Raw genomic sequence first — 25,552 nt, 5'->3', positions numbered from 1 at the left:
TTTGGGTGCTAATTTTCTAACCTATAGTTTTCTTACCAGAGGATGATAACTTCCTTTCCACAGTCCAAGGTCTTGGTTGGGAGTCCTGGTCTGAATTTGGGTTCACATCCTATCTGTGGGGGACTGTCTGGTAAATGATGAGAATAGCTTTGGAGGTCAGTGTTAGCACTCTGTCTAGGCTCCGCCCCACAGTTACCTGGCAACAGCCAGGTATGCCTGACTCACTATAAAAGAGGCTGCTTGCCCCCTCCTCGTTCTCTCTTGCTCTTGCCCTCTTCCCCTTTGTCCCTTCTCTCCCCATTCCTCACCCCTTCCCTCCTTGTGTTCATTGCCAGCCTTTACTCCTCTCCTCTTCTACTCTTCTTTTCTCATTAAACCTTTCCACGTGGAACCATGTTGGCTTGGTGTGGTTTGTCCAGACCCAAACTGAGATTTCTACCCCAACAGTCGCTCTGCATGGCTGCAGATACTGAAGGAGAAGAGAGGTCCTGCAGAGAGGGTAAAGACAGCCCTGTCTGTGCCCTTGCTCCATGGCTTGGTGTCTATCGGCTTTCTTTCCTTCAGACACCACAGAATACAGACCCGAAAAAGCTGTTTCAATTGCATGTGAGAGGTCGTTAGTTAAATTTGGCAAAGGTAGGCTCTTTGCCTAATATGCCCCCAAAACATGGCTGGGAAAACTCAACATACAATCCTTACCCAAAATCTGGAGTGTGAAGTAACAGAACATGCCTTACATGTCAAGAACCAGGCCTTTCCCACAGCTAGCACCAATACCAGCATTGATGAGTGTTTCCCTTAGGTGATTCCTGGAGGTTATCACTGTCAGAGAGGTACGAGAACCAATCAACCTGAGAGAGGAGCAGGGGCCTGATGCATGGTCACTCTGTATCAATAGAAATAACAGGCTGAGACATCATACAGGACCAGGTTCCTATGACGAGAGCAAACGCCTAGCAGTGAACGTGAATCTGTGGTTGTTAAAATGGTTCCTCACCCTCCATGGGATGCAGAAGACAGGGGAAAACAGTTATGATTCAGTCTCCACACTGGAGTAGATGTGTCTGTTGTTCCAGTCCATGTTTGTCTCTTTTCCATCTGGTTTATTGTCTCTTTGTGAATTTAACAAAACAGTAAATCCATCCAAATTGTAGTCATACACAGTGGCTCCCTTATATCAATTAGGTAGTGACTACCAACCAATGAGTCTAACTGAAAAAGACAAGACTTTATCATTGTATAATTTGCATGCGAGCCTTGGGTAGTCTTTTTTTTTAATTACCATTTTTAAGCATGTGTTAATTTGTAGAAAATACAGCTCTCATTGCGATGCCTCATACAGATGTAGGGTGAGTGTCTCCACCACCTTCCCTGCTCTTTGTCCCCCCTGAGCTTGCAGAGTGTTAATGGCAACTTAGAACTCAACACTGCGGGCAATGAACAAAGGTAAATCCTCTCCCCACTCAAGTGACCGTGCTGTGGGGTTGCAAGACTCTGAGGCCTGGAGCATCTGGTTCTAACAGCCTCCTGAAGAAACCATACATTCTGGAAGCTTCCTTGAGTCTGACTTGGAGAGATCTGCAGATACAATCAAGGAATCAGATGAAGAGAGACTCGCCAAATCTCTCAACAGAGAGTAACCTCCCAAGAGAAATGCCCAGAGCTAACTCAGATCTGGCCTGAGATTTTGGATGAAACCAAAACAGACAATGGGAAGAGCTCTGACATTCCTTTCGCATGTGTGGAGGCTTCTGTGTAAAACAAGGGAACGGCTTTGATCCTCCACTCAGATAACCAGGAAGCAATCTGGAACTTCTTTAAATACCATGACCATGCTCCAGGCAGAACACAGGGGAGGACATTTTTACCTCGATGAAAAGACGAGGCTTGGCCCCATGGGGCAGTGTCGAATTCCTCAGCTCCTGCTTTGAACAGGGCAGGATGTCATCGAAGATTGACAAAGGAAACAAACTTATCTGCAGCCCAAACTATAGATTAGTTTGAGGCCAATTTCGGAAAATCTGAACCCTTGGACTGAACTGTGACGTTTCCATAACAACTAATGACAGACAGTAAGGCAAACAGACATGACTCATCCCAAGTTCCGCAGTTCAGTTCTCAGAGGCCAAATTTGGTCACTGGGAGACCTTTAAAGAATAGACCATCCCTGTCTTGCTAATCACATTCAAAGGGCAAAGTGTTTCTCTGGAAGAACACACGCCCTCCCCTTGCAGGAGCCACCAAGAGTCCCTGCTACTTAGTCACACATGGCTACTCCCCGCAAAGGCCTACTGTTTGACGTCTATGGTGACTGACTGACTGACTGACTAGGCTGGGTTCTCACGGTGCTGGGTGCTACCTAGTCTCCTGTTTCGGGGTGGTGTACCCTGCAGTGACTGCAAATGGCAGTGGAGTAAGGGATAAACAGGATTAGCTCTCCCAGTTCTGCAAAGAGGTTTCCGAGGGTCATGAGCAATCTGCAACACTGCAGGCCGCCTGCCTGAGCCCTTCTACAAACCTACTGTAGCTGCACGGCTACAGTGTGCCCTGCCAAGCCCTGCCGCTGCAGCCTCAAGACACAGCTGGCCTCTAAGACACTTCTAGCCACACCTTCCACAAAAGCTAACTTCTCCCTGGCCGGCCACCTCCTTGATGTTCATTGCCACCCAAGTCACCTTATTCTCTCCCTCATCCTGTCTACCTTCCATGGGGCAGCTATCCTGAGTTTTGGGAGTCACTTTGCCTTGTCCTGAGGGCACAACACAAATGCCAGGTGCTGAAGTTCAGGCGCCAGCTCCCCATCTCGTCCCCCAAAGCTGCCTTTCTCTCTTCACAGAGCTTTCTGTCACAGAACCTAACAGACAGTAGGATCCACATTACACACACACACACACACACACACACACACACGCACACAAAGAGAGAGAGACAGAGAGAGAGACAGAGACAGAGAGATAGACAGAGACAGAGAGAAAGGAATCTTTAAACACAGTGGATTTCACAGAGAGGCAGCTTTTAGACCTGCCCACTCTGCAGGTGGAGATTGCCAAAGACAAAGAATAGACCCAAATTTCACAATTTTCAAAGCCTGTGGAATAACTGAGTAAGCCTTTCAGGGAAGGCTGTCAGGGCAAGCACCCTCATGCCAGCACAGGGGCAGCAAGGCAAACGCACCACTGGTTCCTGAATCATTTCCTGTTAGCTCGCAGCACCTCTGAAAGGCCATCAGTCTTGCTTGGCTATGAGCTCAGCAGAGTCCTGTGTTGTGGGGAAGATCTTTACCCAAGGGCATTTCTCCCAGAAGTCTGGGCATTCTGAGTTGGTGAGGTAGTTTGAAGCTGACAGAGATAGTGTGCCCAAGACACTCTGTAAAATATTCTCCTCAGTGATAAACTGCAATGGTAAAATCTAAACCAGAATGTACACAAAAGGAACCTAAGTCACAAAGAGGGACAGCCCTTGGCCCAGAAACAGTCATGTTTCTCCCTGTCCCGACATCTTCAAATTTAAATCAGAGGGAAAGGTCTGGAACAGGAAGAGTAGAAACCACTTAAGTAGCTACTTGTCGGCTCATTTACTGAAGAATGAGCCTCTGAAATGGGCGATGTCTATTTGGTTACTCTGGTAAGGATCGTGAAGTTGAGCGATTAGATGACCAGTCTACTGTGCCTGGAGTGACACGGCCAGGCTAGGGGCTCAGAGCCCTGCTCCTTCAGCCCCGCTCACTTCAGTTCTGTGCAGACATTCTGCTCTCAAGTTCAGAGGTCTCCCTTGAAAGAAGAGAAAGACAGCTGAATCGACAGTACAGTTAAAAGGCCAGAAAGCAAACAAGCAACCTTTGTAAAGCACTGTGTTGGAACAGTTGGTATAAAATATGCCTCTTCTCTTTGTAAGAGAATACCTTTCATCTAAATCACTGGAAATTGACATATCCTTGCTTGGGAAAGAATGGGACACCAGTAATTTCAAATTGCATTTGTTTTTAAATTGTCTCTTTCTCCTGAGTGCATTGTGTTTTGTCTATTTTTAGCAATGAGAACATCAAATGCATAGTTGAAACTCAGGAAATGTTTATTGAGGAAATAAAATTCTGTAATCAGAAATACAGACAGGCTTGTATAGTATATGTTTTGCATGCTGACATAATAGCGTAATACAACAGTTGCAGCTATCTGACCGACTCTTAGTCTGGAATGAAGTGGATGACTTTGGAGTCTGGTTTTCACCTTCAGCATTAACTCCATAGGAACTCAGGCAAAGCACAGTTCCTTCCCCCTGGTCTGTAAAATTGAACGGCAACAGAAATCTACAAGGACTACACTGTGCAAATTAAGTGACACAAAACTACAGACTCAAAACAAGACATAGCCTTAATCCCAACCCCTAACTGTGCACATTAGAAGACACACGCTTGCAGAGTGAACGCACTGCATAGCCTGATTCCCAGCTCCAAGCTGCTACTAAGTTGCGTAGCCTGATTCCCAGCTCCAAGCTGCTACTAAGTTATCACTGAAGAATTACCAAGTTGCCATTTCATTCTTTACAGGAAAACGTGGGCATCAAACCCATCTGTTCACCTTCATTTCCCACAAGTCCAACCATGATGCTTACTTAGCAGGCAATAGAACGTTTTAAATTATTTTAAAATATGCAAACAAAGCAAGTATAATAAAGCAATGTTTTCCGAAGTATTAATTATGTGACTGCCCTACCATATTAATATAGCCCATTAATGGCTATGGTGTGAAGAAAATGAAAACTCTAGCCTCGTTTACTTTGTGGGAGAGGTGTCTCTGTAGTGGTCTATTTTAGTCCAGCCAAATGGTAAACTTCCTGTGTTCAGAGTTCATTATCATCGCCTGCCCTATGAAGATGTTAGTGGTCAGCAAAACAGGGTTATTTTGGTACCAAGTAGAGTTGCAAAAATCTTCCTCATCAGCAGAATTAAAAAGAGACCCGGGAAGGACTTTCATGTTTGCAATGAAGTGGCTCCCTTTTGATATTTAATAGTAACAAAACGCAGCCTTGTTGATCTAAAACAATTTGGAATGCTAAGAGAAAAGATAATTCGCCCGGGAAAAGGTCTCACATTTCATTTTGTTGCTACTGATGAAAATGTTCTTCATTAAAGAAAAAGGTAATGTGAACTTACTATATAGAAGGAAATTATCGTTTTTCTGGCTTTCTCTTTAGTCAGGAAATGCCCAGAACACCATTTATTTCTTTTTTGTTTTTTGTTTTCTCCCTTATCCTACCAAAATGAAGATCTTAACACAATTTTAGCCACTTCCTTTTCCAGGGATTAAAATTGTGATTATTCCCAGAAATGAAATTCAGTGTCTTCTCCATTTAGCATTTGAAAGACATTTATTGATTGTTCACTATGCACAAGACACAGCTTGGTGTCTGGAGGCCTAGTACCAGCAAGAAAAAAAGTTAAGAGTCTTCATCAAATACCTATTGTCCGTGACTCCTTACCTTGATAACTGCAGTCTACATTACAACTCAAGGTGACTTGCTTTGTCTGTTCTGACTCATTGAAAAGGACATTTCATACAGGGACACACACTAATAAAGATGCAGGCATATGCTTGTATACATTTTATCCACATGCAGCAGTATCTTAATTCAAATTCAACCGAGCAAATATTTATTAAAGCCCAACCCTGTAACAAATGGACCTACCATCTGATCTGGATCTGGGTGAATCAGAGCAAGTCTCTGATTCACCTAAGGAAAAGACTTAGAATGAAGCTCCTACTGGGAGGGCAGGGACGGAACACACCTGCAGTCCTTCCTTTCAGAAAGCTGGATCAAGCTAGAGAGCTGCAGAGCAGCCTGGGATACCCAATAGGACGCTAGCTCGCCCAAGAAGACAGCTAGCTTCACTCTTAGTGAACACAGGGAGTGTTAAGTAGTGGGGTGACCTCTCCAGGAGGTCACAGAACTACCTCTATTCTTGGCATTGTCAACCCAACCCACGGACAGCATCACCCAAAGCTTTTTAGAAAAGCGAATCAGCAGGATTCAGAATCTGCATTGTAAAGATTGAGCAGCACTGGACCCCAACACAGATGGGACTGTGGCCTACTGCAAGATCCACAGCCAGAGCCAGCACTCCAGAACCCAGCAGGGACAAGGGTAGAGAGACTAAAAAACAGCCAAGGAAGAGAAGGGCTTTCTTCAGTCAAGGGCTGTGGGTAGCTTCTAGGCAGCGAACACCTTGTTGCCTAGGGAGCGTCTGCAAACCCCCTTCTCAGCTGGTGCTGCTATTACATTATATTGTAGATGTGTCTACCCTCGTTCTCCCCTCCCTAACTCCACTGTCAAAATTCAAAGCAGGCCTATTCACCTTTACATCTGCTGAACTCACGCTCAAGAAACAATGCAATCATTAGCCGAGAGAGCAATGCCTTCCCTGGTTCCGCACAGGTCGGTACCAGAGGCTCGACATGGCTGTTCATCATGTATTCACTAGCTCAGCATCTACGGCTTCACGCTGGATATCTTTGGGTTTGAATTCCCTCTGGTGCCTGAGAGTCTTGCCCCGGTCAGCATCCCAGACAAATACTGAATCCACCCAACAAAGGCTCTTAGATGCTGACCTAAGGAAATCGAACTTGATTCTGCAGGCAGTGGGTAGGTGTTGAATGTTTTGAGCAGAGAATTATTAAGGTCCACTCTTGACCTATCTCTGTATACCATACCATACCAGGCCCAAATATTGAAGTCTTGTCCCCGGCTGGTGACGCTGTTCCAGAGTGGTGGAAAGTTGAGGAAGTAGCACTTAATTACAGGAAGTAGGTCACCGGAGCCATGCCTTTAAATGTTCGCCGTGACTCCCAGCCCTTTCCTCTCTGGACTTCCTGTACGCATTAGGTCAGGAGTCTTCTCGATTGCCCTGTCCCCAACCACTGGCACCATGATGCTCAACTATAACTCAAGCCCCAAGTCATGAAGATCTCTGAAACCAAGTAAATCCTTCGGTGATAAAAACTCTGAGATACGCAGAAGTAACGTGTGTGGAGTGGCATTAAACTCACAGGCCCACCACTTGACTACCCCCTCAGGCCTTTCTAAGGGAGGCCTTAGAAAGCAAGATCTAGCTGTCGGGTAAAGGGCACATTGAGAAGCAAGGTCTATGTACCTCAAGAGAAATAGGATGACAGTGGATGCTGAGAGGCCCCAGGACTGTGGAATGACTGGCATCTCCAAGGTCTGTTGATGCTGCCTCCCTAATCATCTCTGAAATCTACCTACTACATCCATGTCCGTTTCTGCCATCTCCAATCTAGTCAGCAACAATACCTCCTGGGGAGACTCACTCTGTATGCTGTTGCTACCCCCTGGCAGGAAAAAAGCCGGAAAGGCCTTTAAAAAGCACAAATTAAGCCACACATAGTGACATATCCTTCAGTCCCAGCACTTGGGAGGCAGAGACAGTCAAATCTTTACGAGTTCAAGGCTAGTCAGGTCTACATGGCTACAAAGTGAGATCCTGGCCAGCCACAGCAACATAGAGCCTGCCTTTGAATACACATTACACACATGCACACATGCACATGTGTACACACATACATGTGCACATGCACACACGCACACACGCACACACACATACACGAATATTCCTTTCTCCAGCCTGGCATTCCCCAGTGGCACTGCTCACACCACTCTACCATGCATGCTCTGTAGATGCCCCTGGCCACTCAGACTGCTCACAGCTCTTCTTCTTCAGTAGCCATTTTTATTCCTGTTGGCTGGGCTCCTGTAGCATTGCCTTGATCTAACTGTCTCAGATCTGTTCTACTTCTCCAAACACAGAATTGCACCATGGACCAGCATCTTGATCTTGGGTCAGAATCGTGTCCATATAGCCTGTTTCCTTCGGTGCAGAATTTGATGAATGGCTTACTTACAGTTCTTGCTTATAGAAGCTATAAGGTTTTAAAAATCCCTAAAAATAACCATGTAATTAGATGACTCTAATACTTCAAGAAAGGGAAGTATTCTTGAGCATGGGTACTAAAATCTATACCTTAACTTTAACTTCATTTTTATTCTAAACTATAGTTTGTTTATTTAGATTTTTAAAGATATAGTTTTACTAGTATTCCATGTTGGCCTTGGACTCAGCATGGAGTCTTGGCTGACCTGATTGGACATCCTACTGCCTCAGCCTCCCCAGTGCTGGGATTACAACTGTATGCCCAGGAACATCTGTATAATGTAATCTATTTACCATTTAGGTATTTTTAGATATAGCGCTGAGTGACACAAGGCACATTCGTATCCATATCAATCGTCATTGAACTTCAGAGCTCTTCTTCCTAAAATAGAGCTGCAGATCAATTCAACTCTCTATTTCCTTCAGCCCCAAACTGACTTCCCCGCCTCTGTGTGCCTTACTCAGGCCAATGAGATCCAGCAGGATTTGCCCTTTTGTGGTTGGCTTAATTCCCTCAGCATGATGTCTTCAGGGCTCACCCAGGTCGGCTGTGTGTCAGAATTCTAAGGTGGAATCACAGTTCATTTACATGTTAACTCTTGGTTTTCCATTGATCCATGGATGTGTGCACTGACCCTGTCTTTGGCTACTGTAAATGATGTGTGTGTGTGTGTGTGTGTGTGTGCATATGTACATGTGTATGCGTGTATGTGATGTGTGTGTATGTGTGTCTGTATGTGTGTATATGTGTGTATGCATATGTATGTGTGTATGTGTGTGTATATGTGTGAATGTGTATGTGTATATGTGTATGTGTGTGAGTATGTGTATGTATGTGCATATGTGTGTATGTGTGTATGTGTGTGTATGTGTGTATGTGCGTGTATGTGTGTATGTGTATATGTGTGTATGTGTGAGTATGAGTGTATGTGTGTGTATGCATGTATGTGTGTATGTGTATATGTGTGTATGTGTGTGTATATGTGTATGTGTATATGTGTGTATGTGTGTGTATGTGTGTATGTGTGTATGTGTGTGTATATGTGTATGTGTATATGTGTGTATGTGTGTATGTGTGTGTATATGTGTATGTGTATATGTGTGTATGTGTGTGTATATGTGTATTATGTTTGTATGAGTATGTGTGTATGTGTATATGTGTGTATGTGTATATGTGTGTATGTGTATATGTGTGTATGTGTGTATGTGTGTATGTGTGTATGTGTGTGTATATGTGTATGTGTATATGTGTGTATGTGTGTGTATGTGTGTATGTGTGTGTATATGTGTATGTGTATATGTGTGTATGTGTGTGTATATGTGTATTATGTTTGTATGAGTATGTGTGTATGTGTATATGTGTGTATGTGTATATGTGTGTATGTGTATATGTGTGTATGTGTATATGTGTGTATGTGTGTATATGTGTGCATGTGTGCATATGTGTGTATGTGTGCATATATGTGTATGTGTGCATATATGTGTATGTGTGTATCTGTGTGTGTGTACATGTGTGTGTATGTGTGTATGTATGTATGTATGTATGTATGTATGTATGTGTGTGTGTGTGTGAACCATGTGGTCATTCTACAGCAAAGCTTTTAAATAATTACCATGCTGCTCTGCATATTTTCCAGCTAGTGTGGACAAGGATTCTTCTTTCTCGGTGTCCTTGGTGACACCTGCTTCCCTGGTCACTCCTGTTACTGTTTGACTGTAGCTACCCAAATGGCCACAAAATCCACACACTGTTTATGACTCTGTTGTAATTTAAGAACGAGCAGGGCTAAAATTCCATTTAAGTCTCATTCCTTATGTCACAGAAGGTGCTGGATGGCCCTTAGTTAGGTAACTGACACAATGTCACATAGAATGGAGCTAGACCGTCGGAGCCAGGCTCCTTTACTCCCACCTGTCTAAGAGTCTCTTAGACACTTAATACAGAAATGGAGAATAAAAAATGATAATTTCAGAAGTTGGGATTCGTCAGGGGTCATGATGAGATTTTGTGTAGGACTGGGATGGAGTCCTAGACTTACCTTATTTTTTCTAATAAAATCAGATAGGCTTCGGAAAGGCGGGTGAGCCTCAGTGAGCTTGGTCTCCTCATCGCTAAATGGAGATGACAGTATGTGCCTGTCAGCGATGTTGAAAAGGTCAAAGGAAATTCTGAGTAATCCTGTATAGTCCTAATAGCATACCCAGTCAAGCATTTAGTGATACTCACTTAGTACTTGCTAATTCGACTTGGTTTTGAAGAGCCTAACTTGGTTTGGCGTTAGTTCATTTCTGGTAGTTTCTTTCCAGTTTAGGGAAGGTTCTAGCTAAAGGTCAGAGGAACAACAGCAGCAGATGGACTTCCTGAAACGTGTGCCAAGGGTTCCCCGTCTGCCTTCAAGCTGCAGCCTCCGCCCTCCCCAGTACAGAAGCTCAAGGACAGACCCAGACACTGAACCTTCCTGAGCACTGCCCGGTGCAGACTCCAAGTCTGACTCGGAAAATGTGCTGCACTCATCACCGGGGTGAGAGCAGCTGCCCGAGGTGGGGCCCATTGTCAAGGCTCTTCGTGTAACAAAAAGAGGAAAGGGCCTATCAAAGCATTTCCTGCTTGCAGGAGCCAGCTTCCATTAATTCTTCGTCCTGAGTCAGTCTGTCTCCCCTAGGCCAGCATCGCAGCAGGCCTGCTGTCCCCCAGAACAGAACAGGCAGTTAATTTTAAAACCTTTCCAGGAGGAGGTTAAGAAGGGAACAAGTTCAGAGGTCTGGTGACACCACCTACACTTTCCATATGGAGAATGGCACAGAGACAGTACAGTTGTTCTGAGACCTGTTGACACTTGCTAACTGCACTGACGCTGGCATAGAAACGTGAGGACAGGAGGGAAGTCTTTGCTCTGCCTGTTTCACTGAGGGCTTATAGGAAAATGATAATCGATGCTTTCTGAACACTTCAGTATATAAAGGTATTATGGGAGAATGGTCCAGGGATAGAGGTAGAAGGTTGAAAGCTGCATTAGTTAGCCATGGGGTGAGTTAAAATTCCCAAGTGAATGATGGAGCTCCACCAACTAATCTGGATCTTCTCAGGGAGGATGTTGACTCTCCGAGCTGTAGGGGGAGTTATTCAGGGTGCATGGTAAGGAGCTAATCTCACAGAGAAGGGTTGTAGTGAACAGAGTATCCAGCAATGAGCCAGACACAGAGGAAGAAGCTGAGAGACGTGTAGATGGCAGTGCTGTGGTTGAGCACCAAAGGCTAATCTGAGAAAAAAAAAAGGTAGATACTAAGACACTGGGGCCAAGAGTCTGCTAGTCCCCATCTATCTGAATGAGGTCACCATATATCATCCAGCCAAGCTGACCACACATGCACCAGAGAATCAGCAAACAGTGACATTGGCCCAGATCAGAAGAAAGCACTCAGGCACATACGTGCTAAGCACAGTAGTATTCACCTCAAGTTACTACCTGTGGGATTGACCTGTTACATGTGATGTCCGAATGTCTCAGGGATCAGGAGGTGAGCTCTGCTGTGAAAAGTCCTGCAAAGCTTGCCCGGGGTAGGGCAAGCGTCCAAGGAGCTCTCCAGCTCCCTCTGCCTTCACTGGCATTTCCCCCTGTAATTTAGTGATCGAATTTCTCCCATTAATTCACATATCAGGAGGCACTGTTTATATTATAGATGGTGTGTTTTCTTAGAGGGAATGTCGTCCCGAGCCATCTGTGGTCCCCAGAATGTTGAGTCTCTGCTCTTTCTTAGCTTAGCTGCAAGGCTCTGAGTGGTACTGTATTGGACACATCCCAGGCTGCCTCGAGCAAACACTGGGCCTCATCTGTGCTGTGTTTTCACAGATCTCTCTGAAAGCATCAGTGAACTTTTAAAATTCAAAGGAAAACTCAATCCTTTTACATCTCTTTAAGATAACATGAAACTAATGTAAAGAGATTGAGGGGGAGAGCAAATTTGAAATCCATTCAATGGGATATAGGCCCATTGATATCTTTCAGGAATAAAAAAATTTCACGGGGCTGGGGATTTAGCTCAGTGGTAGAACGCTTGCCTAGCAAGCGCAAGGCCCTGGGTTCAGTCCCCAGCTCCGAAAAAAAGAAAAAATAAGAGAAAAAAATTCACATTCTAGGCTTGATCTCCAGATGTGAGAAAGACCCTCGTTCATGGCTACTGTGACTGTAAAAAGTTTTAAACCAAAATATCAGATATTCCAATTGTCATTTTGTCTATATAATGTCCAACACTTATCTAACTGATTTATTTTAATCAAGTTATCTTACTAAATGATTATTCTGGATAACATAGTGTGATATATATATATATATATATATATATATATATATATATGACACTATAAGATATACTATAAAGAAATTACACAAATATTAAATTTCCCCCAAAGTAAAATCAACAACCAGGAAAGCTTTCTTGGCAAAGCAGCAGCAAGGCTCACCTCCCCAGTTCCCACACTGCTTAATCACAGCTTATGTTGCTACCTAAGCCATTCCATTGATTCTGTAATCCTTTCCCTATAAGGTGGGCTGTATAGAGTTACTTCTGTGGTCAGCACAGCCTTTTCCTTGTGGAGGAATGCCAATGCCTTCGTCACGCTCACCCGAACGAAACACCCAGGCTGTGGCAGTAACTGGTTGGGATAGGACTCAAACTGGAAGAGGCCAGGACACAGTGTTCAGCTGTCTTAGATCTGTACCAAGACATACAGAGACTCTATCAAAAATAACAGACCAGAATGTCAGCAAAGCTGTTTTCTGGATGGTCAGGGAACTTGTTCACTCCCACCGAAGGATTTTAAGTGCCCATGCTTAAGGGAGAGCAGGCAAAGTACTTAGGAGTGGCAATAAATGCACTCTGGCCGAATGCTGTCTCTCACACAGTTCTTTCAATATGAACCATGGCTCTCCCTGACGGGTCACAGTAGATACAGGCCTTTTTTTGGTGGACCAAGGAGATAAATGCCAAGGTACATTCAAAGAGTACTGTTGATACCACAAACAAATACCGGTGTTGAAGTGCTATCTGTTCATGTTAAAAACTAAACAAACACTTGTGAGGTGCCTATTCTATGTTAAGCTCTACACTGGAAGCACTTGTAATGTTTAACCAAGAGCAGAGCTCACACACCCTTTCTGGCACTTAACCAAGAGCTCAAATGCCACATGGGTTATTATTTTACACTTACCGCAATCAAGAAAGACAGGTACGGAGGTGTTCTGAGTTGAATGGCATACCCTTAGTGAAAATCCATGAGTTGAAATGACTCAGAGTATGACTATATTTGGTGGTAGACCCTGAAAGAGGAAAGCCAGTTAAAGTCATTGGACTGACCTCTAGTCCAGTATATCTGTGGCTTAGACATTGGAGACACAGAGGGAAGGGCACATGAAAGACTTGGGAGCCTGCTGTCTACCTGGAGAGGAGCCCCAGATACCAGCAGCCCTGACCTCACACACAGCCTCCAGAACTGGGAAGAAATAAATCTCTCTTGTTTAAGCTCATCAGTCAATGGTTGTATTAGTTATGGTTTATGTCACTATGACCCAATCCCTGACAGAGCAGTTTAAGGAGGGGTGGTTTACTCTGACTCATGGTTTCAGACTGTACAGTCATACATGGTGGGGCTCACGGCAGAGGGAGAGCATTATTGGAAAATGGAGTGTATACCATTACCAGAGTCTCTAACCTCTGAGTGCCCACTGATGGCACCCTACTTCTACCAGATGTTTCCCCCTCCTAAAAGTCCCACGCCCTTTCAACATACTTCCGCTCTTCAAGAATAAGTATTCCAAACATAAGCCAGGAATGTTTCAGATTCAAACCATAAACAGTGGTGGTCCCAACAAACTAAACGATTATATTGTCATCACCATAAGTTGTTAATGAGATGGGTTGAACAGAGCATAAATAACCCCATGAAACTAAATAAGGCTGCCACAGGACTAGAACCCTGATCTTCATAAACCCTATGGTCTGTCTGCCATACAGTTCATAAAGCTATCTAGGTGTCACCAGAAAGGATCAAAGTGAGAAAAATCAGAGAGCAGCTTTGTCCCTCAGCATACTGTCGCTGCTGGTTGTTTTTCCAGTGCTGACTTCAGGAGTCCTGTCTTCCTGACTGAGTCTCCCAGGTCCTCTCCCATCCTCCCTGTAGGGTCTCTGTGGATGAGGAGCATCTGAGGGTAAGCGGTCCCATAGCCCCTGATACACTAACTCACTTAACCGGCTGCTGGTAAGGACCATTAAGTGGTCCTTTTGAAAAGACTAACTTGTCTGAAGTAAGTCTGTAATAGCAGCAAGCCGGGAGTATGTGAGGAGGAAAAAAGACATTCCCCTTGGTGTTTTGAAAAGCGTAGTGATCACTAAGACTATGCCCTTTGGGGAGTTTCATCGATGATATAATCACTAGGGACTGGTACAATCAGGCTAGATTCCTCGGAACAGAAAGTCAGGGTAATGGTATTATTTGGATTAGATATGATAAGAGTGAGTCATCGCAAGATAAGGGTCAAATCTCGCCTCAGGGCAGTTGTTAGCCAACTGTATGGAGAGCCCCGGAGATGCATGGAGGAATAGAAATGCGCCCTGTCTTTACAGTGAGCACGCGAGTTAGTTAGATCTAGCTCGATGGTTCTCAATCTGACTGAGCTGTACCACCGCCACCTGAGGAACTATTGCCATGCACAGATAGCAGGCTCCATCCCCTGAAACTGGGTCATTAAACCCAGCCTGGATTTTAAAGTGTTCCCCAGACCTTCTGATAAGAATAAGCTTTTGGAGAAGAGCCTGGACCTGGGTACCCCACAGTATCAGGGGGTACGACTCCCCAAGACTAATAGGGTTCTCTCAAGCCTTTCAGTGGTGTTAAGAGCTATCCATAAGGAGGGTGAGGAGAGAGAGTGGCTGGAAACCAAACCTTTTCCTGATAAACATACACGCATGCCAAATGTCAGACTAAATCCGAAGAGAATGCAGTTCATCAGACTGAAGGGGAGATCAATCTCTGCCGACTGTGATCATTACAACCAACACAGAGCTTCCCCAAAACATGAGCCATGACTTTTCAGTAAATGACAGAATTACTGTCCTAAGGAAAGCCACAAAGCCAGGAGAGCTAGATCCTTTTCCTGCCTTCTGTTATGAAGGGACAGAAGATGCAGAGTAACCCAGGAAATGGCTTGGTAAAACATGTTTTCCACAGCTGTTCATGGAACCTCGTGAATGTCTTGTCTTGGGCTTTATAACCAGAGGGTTTGGGATCAGGAAGGCACGCAGATGATAACAGTTCTACCCACAGTGGAGATGGGCTCAGAGACTCCGCCCTTTCTCAGTAGTGGAAATGAGGGAAAACATTAGCAGCCAGCCTGGGTGAGGGCACCAGCCACCCAGAACGGACAGGGTCTGAAAGTACAGGCGACCTACACAAGGCCTTTTTCCCTCACCTTGTGCCTATGGTGACATTGTTAATGACCAAAACTATTCACTGGGGTTTTATTGTGTTTAAGAGAAATTCCTGCTTTTGGAGGAACGCCAGCGATCACGGGAGGCCAGTCAGGTACAGTTCACCATTGCCCTTGGGGATAAAACCACCCTATGAGAATAAAACCTGGAGTTATCCAGTCACAGACAGCAGCAAGAAAGGAATTTGTCTAAGAAGAGTTGGGAATTCTCCCTCCCCTGAATTCCTTTCTTAATCTGGTGGTATTTGTGTACTGCTGTTGCCCACAGGTGGAAAAACGAAGCCTAGAGTGTGAGTGCGGGGTGAGGGGTGCTCTGGGCCCCTACAGCCCTGTCTGCAGTGTTTGGTGAGGTGTGTAGTGGGAAAGTTGCTACAGGAAGAAACCTGCTTTTTCTAGACTCCACAAAGCCTTACAGGGACGTGATGTTTAGTGCCAAACTTCTGTAAGGTAATTTTGCTAGCAGGTGTCTGAACTGTATCTACAGACCATGGTTGTTCACACTGAAATGTAATTGTTGTAGTGGGCCTATGACAGACACTCCACATGTCTAGAAATAGGCAAATATTTATGCACAGTACTAGTGTAATAGTCAGACTTGGACGCATGATCTAAGCACCATCGTGGGTTTTAGCCAGGCAGTGCGTGCCATTTTCCCACCTCACCACACAGCCTTTTCTTCTTCTGTGTTAGGAGTAGCTGTCATGTAGCAGTTTGCTGTCGCTAAGGTCCCCAATGCCTTTTTCCTCCGTGGCACGATGAAAAGGCCACGGGGTTCCAGAGGGATCTGGGCGAGCTGTGAGTTCAGCTGCTATCACAGGTTGTATTTCAAGGCCAGATGTGCACGCCCAGGTGGCAAGCGTTACTGGCACGTGTCAAGTCTCCAATACTTCTCTATGGCTTTCAGGACAATCAATCCCACGTGTCCTTAAAGGCTCGGTCATCTTCTAATGGTCACTCTTTGTTGCTTACGCCCCCGGGTCACAATCGATAGGAGACTCAAACAGGATTCACTCACTCCTGCCTTCGTGAACAATATGCCCATGGGCCAGCAAAAAGGGTTTCCCTTTTGTTTGCTATTCTTCCACAGAATCTTGAAGCTTCTCCCAGAGTAGGACTATGTGCTAATTCTCAGTAAACACACACATGCAATCAGACACACATGCTCGTGCTCACACGGCTATAGATATACATGCAAACATACACTCATGCAGCACACATACACATGCACTCACCCAGACATATACATATGACACAAGAACATCATGAGTGCCCACCCAGATACACACATACATACACAGGAACACAGATACACACATGAAGACATACATGAATGCATAGTCTCACATATCCACATGGACATGTGCAAACACAAATATACCTATATGCATATACCCAGATACATACATATGCCTCACACAAACACAGATAGTACACATGTGAATATACTTTCTCACACAGTCATATGGATACATATCACATACATACATACATACATACATCACACAGTCATATGTACACATATGCCACATACATACAAACATACATACATACATACATAGACACATTCACACAAACATATCCATATATGTACTCTTCTAGACACATATGCATACACACGAACTAGATGAAGCCACACATTCTTATACAGTCTTTGGACAAAGACATACAAATATTCACTCACACATACAGACAAATGTGTAAACAAATGAATACAGATATATACACAGACACACATACAGGAACATATGTTCTCACATGGACACAGACACAGAAACGTACCTGGGCTCACTTAGATACATACATTTGCATTTCCATGAACAAACACAAATAGACACACATACACACAAATGCAGAGCCATAAAGGTACATGTGTGCATTCACACAAACACCAACAGGATCATACAATATAGACTCATGCACACACAGACATCCTATGCATTCACAGACATATGCAGCCATGAAGACACACATAAACACACAGACACATAGACAAAAACACATATTCACAGATACACAGCCACACATACATGCAAATGTAGTCATACATACATGTACACTCAGTTACATATATGTACACTCATATATAGGCACATGCATATGTGCAAATGCTCACAGACATGTCATGCATCTACACAGATAAACATAGTCTCTCTCTCTCGCTCTCTCTCTCTCTCTCTCTCTCTCACACACACACACACACACACACACACATTCCATCACATCACATATACAGCCATAAGATACACAGCCACACATTTGTTATACACTCAGACACATAGGTGCACACACCTAGATGCACATACATAAAACCACACACATACACTCACACACAAAGACAGACTACCAAGACATGCACACACACACAAGAACAGATATCCTTAGACACACGGAGAGAACACATATACATGCTCAGACACACACATACATGCTCAGACACACAAATAAGCATGCACAGTCACAACCAGGGTTGTTCCAATGTCTGCCTCCTGTTTGTCTCAACGCTCTTGTCAACCCTTTAACAGGAAACAATGTCTTTTCTGGCCTTGGCCCACACTTTTACCTCCTACATTTTGCTGGGGGAGCAAATAAGGTACAAATTCAACACCCCCACCCCAATCAGCTCCCCATGCACAAAGGGCCATCTAAAACCTAGGCCAGGCTGCAGAAAGGGGCCTGGTGTGCTCTACAAGGACCCAGGCAGTGGCCTCTCTTATAAGTTAGCAGATCCAGCTTTTCAAGGAAATGTCAATGACATTCAAATCACCTGTGACAATAGAAGAATGTGTAGCTAGACACAAAAACCTAGACCTTTCCCAACAAATCCCATATGCTACAGATTCCTCCCAACTCCATGGTAAGCAGATAGACAGGTGAGACAAAGTGGCTGACAGAAGCCACGCTCTCCCATCTCCCCAGTTGATTGGTGAGTCAGTAACTACAGAGGGTGAGGGGAGCCGGGTCTCTCCTGGTGACAGAGTCAAAGTTTCTCTCTAAGGGCATGAAGGCCAACCTTCCTAAGTTGTACGTCACCAGCAAGCTCCCCCAGTTGTTGAAGCTTTGTGCACAGGGATTCACCAATGCAGACCTGCGTTCCCTTATCTCTTATCTCACAAAAGCGTTTAGAGAATTATCTGGCCATCGGTATCATACGTCAGCAGAAGTCAGTGATTACTATGATCCCAGTGAGGTGATCGGATTAATGAGCCACCAAGCCCTTTATGCCTTTATTATCTCTTATTACACTAGGTTCTTACAGTCGAGATGGCCCTCCCTGTCTCAGAACTGAAATAATCCTTCCTTTACGTCGTTTAAATTTTGCTTTGGCTTTTGTACACCCGTGTATCCGTGTGTGGGTTGTACGAGTGGGTACAGATGCCTGCTGAGGCCAGAGGTATCAGATCCCTAGAATTACAGGTAGTTTCCAGTCATGCAATTATGTGTACTTGGAACCAAAACCAGTCCTCTGTAAGAACAGCGCGTGCTCTGAACTGCTGAGCCATCTCTCTGACCCCACAGCTCTTCTTTCCTGATAACGCCTATTTCTACCTGACACTGCTAGGGTTTATTATGCAGTTAAAAATCATCCTGCACCATCCCACTGATTCCACTCCGTTCTTCCCAGAAGAGGGGAGAGAGCTTATAACAAGCTACCGGAGGAGTTTTTGTTTTTCTCCCTCATGCATTGGTGAAGACAGACAACGCTGCACACCACAGAAAAGAGCAGCAGTAGAAAACAGAGTTCCGAGTGCATGCGGGGGATTAAACCCATGGTCCAAGTCCAGCATCCGAGATGTGCTCTCTTCATGGGAATGCATGGAGGAAGGGATGGAGTAATTGATCTTAAGACACGATTCTACTGAGAGACAGCTGCTGGCCTCGAGTTCACCATCCCCCTGTCTCTTGCCCCTGAGTGGTAGGATTTCAAGCATAGGCAGCCATGCCCATGAAGGGCAGCTTGAAGATTTCCCGTGATGCTTTCCGTCAGGACTAGTAACTGGCAGCAGTAACTGGCTCAGTGTGCAGGAGAATGAAACAGGATTCTCTACAGTCTCCACTTTCACTAGCAGATTCTGGCCAAGTGAAACCTGCTCTCGGGCCTTATTTTAGTATCATGGTTGTCTCTGAAAATCTGATGAAGCTGATAAATAATCCTCTCAGATAATGCACATGGGCATTTTTCTCTCTTACACACACACACATGCATATGCACACATGCACATTCACAAACATACTCACACATATACTCACACACACATCACACACACACACAAACACTAACAAACACATCACACACTCACACGTATACTTACACACAGGCACACATGTGCACACACTCACATACACATCGCACACACTCACAAACACATCACAACATTCACACACATACACACACATCACAGGCGCTCACACGCACCTTCTAGCATAATTCCCCCTCCCTCTTTTCTTTTTATTTCCAGGGACTGAACCTCAGGGTCTTGTCCATGCTGGTCAGTGATCTAACACTGACCTATAAGCCTAGATAAGAGTCCCATGTATTAATTTGTAATGACCTTCAATAACAATAATTAATAACTAAATATAGATTTTTTAAAAACTACCTTCTTTTCTTTTTATAATTTTTGTAATTAAAATTCCTGCTTTTCCCCACTTTGTGAGAAGGGGTGCAATGTGGGGTGGGGAGGGGCTGGGAGGAGAAGAGGTTGGTAAGCTGGGATTCAGATGTAAATAAATAACTTCATTAACTTGAAAAATAAAATAAAATCTGGCTTTCGACCCTCCTGAAAGAGTTCAGACAGCTCAATTGTTTTGATATGGTATATTCAGCATTTAAAAAAAAGGAAACTTGGTAGGTCTCCTGAATTTCTGGAAACGGTTTTTGCCTTTCTGTTAAGAAAGCACAGTGGGCACGGGCGCATGCCTCTTTACAAACGCTTTGTTATAAGTTAGGCTGGCATAAGGAAAGAGATAATAATGCTAGAATAACCCACAGAAACTTTATCATAATTCACTCCAACTTCAAAACATACTGCTTAGGAAGAAACAAATGGGTATGGATCTGCTGTAGGAGAAATTTCACAAACATGGAAATAGATAATGGATATAGAAGAGTAACGTTGCTAAATTACTCTGTGGGCAGCTATATCTATGCCATGGGGTTTAAAATGGGGTTGAGAAACTTCTCTAGACACTTAGAGCAATAATTTGCTTTGGAAAAGTTTGGCAATCAGCATACAGCTGCTCTGAAAGATTTAGAGTCAACCCCTAGAAAAGTTTACAATGATCAGAATTTACCGTCCTATATTTTCCCCCGGGACCGATCATCACGGAGAAAGAGAAGCTAAGTTGATAATAATTTATTAGGCTATGTATCACTTACAATGTATAATAAATTATATAAAAAATACCACAGCATCCTTCTAAACAATCTCTCATATTCATATCCTAATGCTCGCTACGGTGTCTGTAGGACATTTAATTAGATTATATTTTAGCATTAGCCAGAAAGTTTAAAAAAACATTAGAAAATCGTTCACAGTCCTTCAGATTTATGAAGGGCCCCATTCTTTCAACTTTGGGCAAACCATTTTGGAATGTGTACAAATCCATAGACGACCACCATGCTGGGCAAGGCATCCAGTTCTTTGACTTTAACACCAGGGGGCGCACTGTCTTAGGCATTGTATGAAATGCAAGCAGTCAATTACTGATCTGTAAAAATCTTGACCCCATAAACAGCACGGAGGTTTAGCCACATTTTAAGACATTCGGGTTAAAAAACAAAAAAGCAAAACTTCAGTAAACCATTTACGGTTCATATTCCTTCTCTTTCCTCCCTCTCCTTACCCACTTCGATATTTTTCAAAAAGAAAGAAAACAAAATAACAAACCAAACAACAAGAACAAAAACCAAGTTAGGTTTGAGTTTAGTTTTAGGGCCTTTCCCAGGACCCTGGATGCGTGCACTCAGTCCCCACAAATGCCATGTTCTGCAAGTTCTGGTCCGTGCCTCCATTCTCTCAGGCTGTGTTGCTCCTTTCCTGCTGCGAGAGTTCTCAACACCTGCTGAAGGCACTTTGCTCCCAGTGGGACAGCTCAGGGCTGTAAGGAGTTGGGAGTCTGTGTAGCTGGTGAGGTATGTCCCTTCCATCCTCGGAGTCCTGTCGGGAGAAGCTCTCAAGCCTTTGTGCGGGACACTGCCCCTGCCAAGACTGGCAGGCTCACTGGGTCTTTAAAGGTTCATTGGTGGATAAGCTCCTTAGCCATCCTGCTGTGCTCAGTGTACCTTGATGGAGTATTTCCGCAGTTTGAGGAACTGGAGAAGCTTGTCTTTTGTCCTCTTCTTCAGGGCCATGAGGGCTCGAGTTTTCTCCTCCAAATCTTGGTCGATGGCGAAAATGATCTTGGCCCGCTCCTCTGCCTTCTTGTCTCCCGAGTTCCTGAAGAGCCTCTGCAGGGACTCCTGGTCTATGTTTTCAAAGATGTTACCCACAGCTTTCTTGCGAGCAGCTGTGTCGAAGTGGTAGCCGTGGATGGACGGGCTTACTCGAAGAGAAGTGGACATGCTGGTGGCTGGGTGGCTTGGTTTTGCTTTCATCGATGTGGGTCTTTCACAGCTCAGCTTGGGCACTTCCAGGGAAGTCTGTTGTAAAATCAATCCCTGGACTGCTATTTAAAGTGTGAACAGAGCTCCGGACTCAAATTACACTGGTGACGTCACATTGATCCCAGGGAGGAAAAACCACAGAACATTAACAGTTGCGTTGCCAAATATCTGGCTCCGGATGCTGGAATGCATTTCAAAGTTGTGTTTGGAGAAGCTGGCTACGGGGGCTTCCCTCTTTACATCCCTGACGGCCGTTTGTCCTTACAAACCGTCTCTTCCTTCCAGAAGCTGAAACCAGGAGAGAGAAAAGGCTCAAAAATCTTCACCAACAATTGAAACAAAGAGTCCTGCCAAACTCAGCAGAGTTTCGATTTGTAGAGAAGTTGTCTTTTTTTTTTTTGGTTTTTTTTTGTTTGTTTGTTTTTGGTTTTGTTTTTTGTTTTTTTTTTTTTTTTTGGTTCTTTTTTTCCGGAGCTGGGGACCGAACCCAGGGCCTTGCGCTTCCTAGGCAAGCGCTCTACCACTGAGCTAAATCCCCAACCCCTTAGAGAAGTTTTTAAAGTGCAGGCCAGACACTGACGGCCTAGGTCTGTGTGCCTTTTGCCTGTCCCTCTCAGGGTAACTGTGGCTTGTGGAGCGAGGGCCTGGGAGTCAGAGAAAATACTTTGGAGGACATCGGATTCTAGAGCTAAAGTTTGCTGACAGAATACTGACACGGCTCGGCGGGAAACCAGGAGTCACAAACTGTGTGTGAGTGCAATATGCAATTTCTGCCAGAAAGTGCAATTTAAACAGTAATAGCGGCAGGGGGGAGCTCTTATCTTGTGTGGGTAGTGACAGCAACAGCTATCCAAAAGCAGGGGTCAAAGGTTAATGAAGATGCTTTGAGTACTCAGTGCCCACAAGGAATGAGCTGACCTTTTGTTTTCAGGGCCACTTTGGAATCACTCAGCATAATTAGAACGATGCCATCCTCATTACACGTTTTAACATCTTACTTTTGCTATCCACAGATATGTACAGCTATTACATGCTAAACGGTTACCTTCATCTGACCTAGGGATTCCTCTTTAGGAACCAAACCTCTACTGTACTTTCTGGTCCTCCAAGAAACCAGAATGGACTTTTATATTTTTTCATATATAGTCAAGAAAGTCACAGACCTACAACCCCATCTGTCTGAGGCAGGCTAGCAAACTGCAGGACAGACTGAATTACACAGGAATTCCCTGTCTCAAAGTTAAATTAAATTAATAAAATAGAAATAAAATCGTTATTTTACCTTAATAAAGTTTGTGCCTTACTAGGAGAAAGGAATGAGATATCTTTGCACATAATCTTCATATTATCTCAAAGAAATATCCACTGGGATAAATATCCACCAGAGTTATGGGAGCACGTGAGGGCAGGGGACTTCTACAAACTGGGATTTGTAGAAGCTAGGCAGGAAGGGTGTCGTCTTTTGGTTAACACTGCTGAAATGAAACACCATGACCAAAGAAATGTAGGGAGGAAAAGGTTTATTTGGTCCTACACCTCCACAGCACTGTTCGTCACTGAAGGAAAAGAGCACAAGAATTCAAACAGGCAGGAGTCTGGAGGCAGGAGCTGATGCAGAGGCCATGGAGGGGTGCTGCTTACCGGCTTGCTCCCTTTGACTTACTCAGCCTGCTTTCTTAGAGAACCCAGGACCATGACTCCAAGGATGGCCCCACCTACAGTGGGCTGGCTGGGCCCTCCCCCCATCATCACTCCTTAAGACAATGCCCTATAGCTGGATCTTATGGAGACATTTTCCTCAATTAAGGTTCTCTCCATTCAGATAACTCTGGCTTGTGTCAGGTTGACATGAGACTAACCCATGCAAGTATGCTGACCTGTGCAGACCTGACAGGGGGAGGGAAGTAAACTGGAGCGCCATCCTTGCAAGAGTACTGCAGGCTGGTAAAGCAGTAAGAACAGAGGTCTGGCGACCAGCACAGATGCGAAGAGCTGGGGCCAGTGTGGTTGGAACACAGTGAACAACGGGGGCATGATGGGAGGAGCCTGGGGTGGGAAGAGAAGGTGGTGGAAGACAGCAGACCAAACTATGATTCTCAAAAAAAAAATCTCATCCTGGATTAGCTGATTCCGTATGGGGTGACTGGCTTCTGGAAATACTGGAGCAGAGGAACGTGATGGTTTTGTTTATGATTTTTTTTTAAATGAGCTGTCACTTCTTAGCCAGGAGGGAGGAACAAGGAGATCATCTAGGAGACCTCCAGGTCGCCTAGACAAAAAAAAAAAAAAAAAAAAGCTAGAATTCATTGGACCTACCATGAAGGGAGAGCTAAGAGGATTGCAGGGCCAGAGGCGGAGAATGAGGCACAACTCAAGCTGTGGTGACTTCCTCTGCAAGCGCCTGTGAAGAGACCCTTCTTTCAGAAGCACGCTCCAGCCTCCCCACGGAGAGGAGGAAACCCTACACTCTGATGTCCCTGGCTGTGGACTCACTCCTACAACTTATCTTTGTGCCTGTCTGGTTTTCCAGCCAATGAGGAAGGGTCGTTGCTGCTATGGAAACGATGATCTATTGAGGCGTGGTGAGGAGAAATTTATATAACTCAGTTATTATCACTCACCAAAGCTGCTCCAGCCTTCTCGTGCTAAGCGCTGTGTGAGCTGATTGGTATACACGCCTGACTTTCTATTATGCCCTATTTATTGATGGCTCCCAAATGGTACTCAGCCTAGACCTATCCTCCGAAGGATAATATATCTTAGTATGACTATATAAGAAATATGGCACACACATCTGTCATGTTAAAAAGATGAAACCTTGTCTAACTCCCAGCATCGGTAGATTGCTAGTGCAGTTCCAACTCTCAACAGAGAGTTTGCTATGAATGGCCATGAATAGAGAATGCAGCTGATCAGAGTGCAGGGGTTAAGTAACTGTGGAGCGCTCATCCCTATAGGAGACATCTTTTTTTTTTTAGCCTTTGTTCCCATTGGATTTTTTTATCCCCTTTCCTGGTTTTCCATCCATAAACCACCTATCCTATCCCCCTCCCCCTGCTTAAAGTTGTTAAGGTGTTCCCCCACCTACCCATCCACCTACCCATTCCTGCCTCCCCACCCTGCTGACATTCCCCTACATTGGGGGTGGGGAGGTCCAGCCTTGGCAGTATCAATACCAGCTTCTCTTCTCATTGATGCCCAACAAGGCCATGGGTCTGTTCATGTGTACTCTTTGGATGATGGTTTAGTCCCTGGGAGCTCTGGTTGGTTGTTCTTATGGGGCTGCAAACCCCTTCAGCTCCTTCAAATCTTTCTCTAACTCCTCCAAGGGGAATTCTGTTCTCAGTTTAATGATTGGCTGTGAGCATTCGCCTCTCTATTTGTCATGCTCTGACACAGCATCTCAGGAGACACCTCTTGGCATCCCCAATAGTGACTGGGCTTGGTGGCTGGATGTATATGGGCCAGATCCCCAGGTGGGGCAGTCTCTGAATGGACTTTCCTTCAGTCTCTGCTCCA

General features: G+C 44.6%; 1 protein-coding gene and 1 long non-coding RNA gene across 3 annotated transcripts in view; one reads left to right on the top strand and one right to left on the bottom strand.

Moving 5' to 3' along the window:
• Positions 1–25,552, top strand: part of LOC120097515 (uncharacterized) — a 98,374-nt gene that overhangs the window by 36,000 nt on the left and 36,822 nt on the right. The gene's annotated exons all lie outside the window — the stretch shown is intronic.
• Tcim (transcriptional and immune response regulator) lies at positions 20,769–22,062 on the bottom strand. The gene has a single exon (NM_001115043.1). It carries the CDS (start codon positions 22,022–22,024, stop codon positions 21,704–21,706), a length of 321 nt encoding a protein of 106 aa, NP_001108515.1. The 5' UTR covers positions 22,025–22,062; the 3' UTR covers positions 20,769–21,703.

The sequence above is a fragment of the Rattus norvegicus genome, chromosome 16 (assembly GCF_036323735.1).
Source record: "Rattus norvegicus strain BN/NHsdMcwi chromosome 16, GRCr8, whole genome shotgun sequence".
NCBI lineage: Eukaryota > Metazoa > Chordata > Mammalia > Rodentia > Muridae > Rattus > Rattus norvegicus.
Note: the sequence above shows the minus strand (reverse complement) of the source record. Positions and strands in the feature narration are given on the sequence as shown.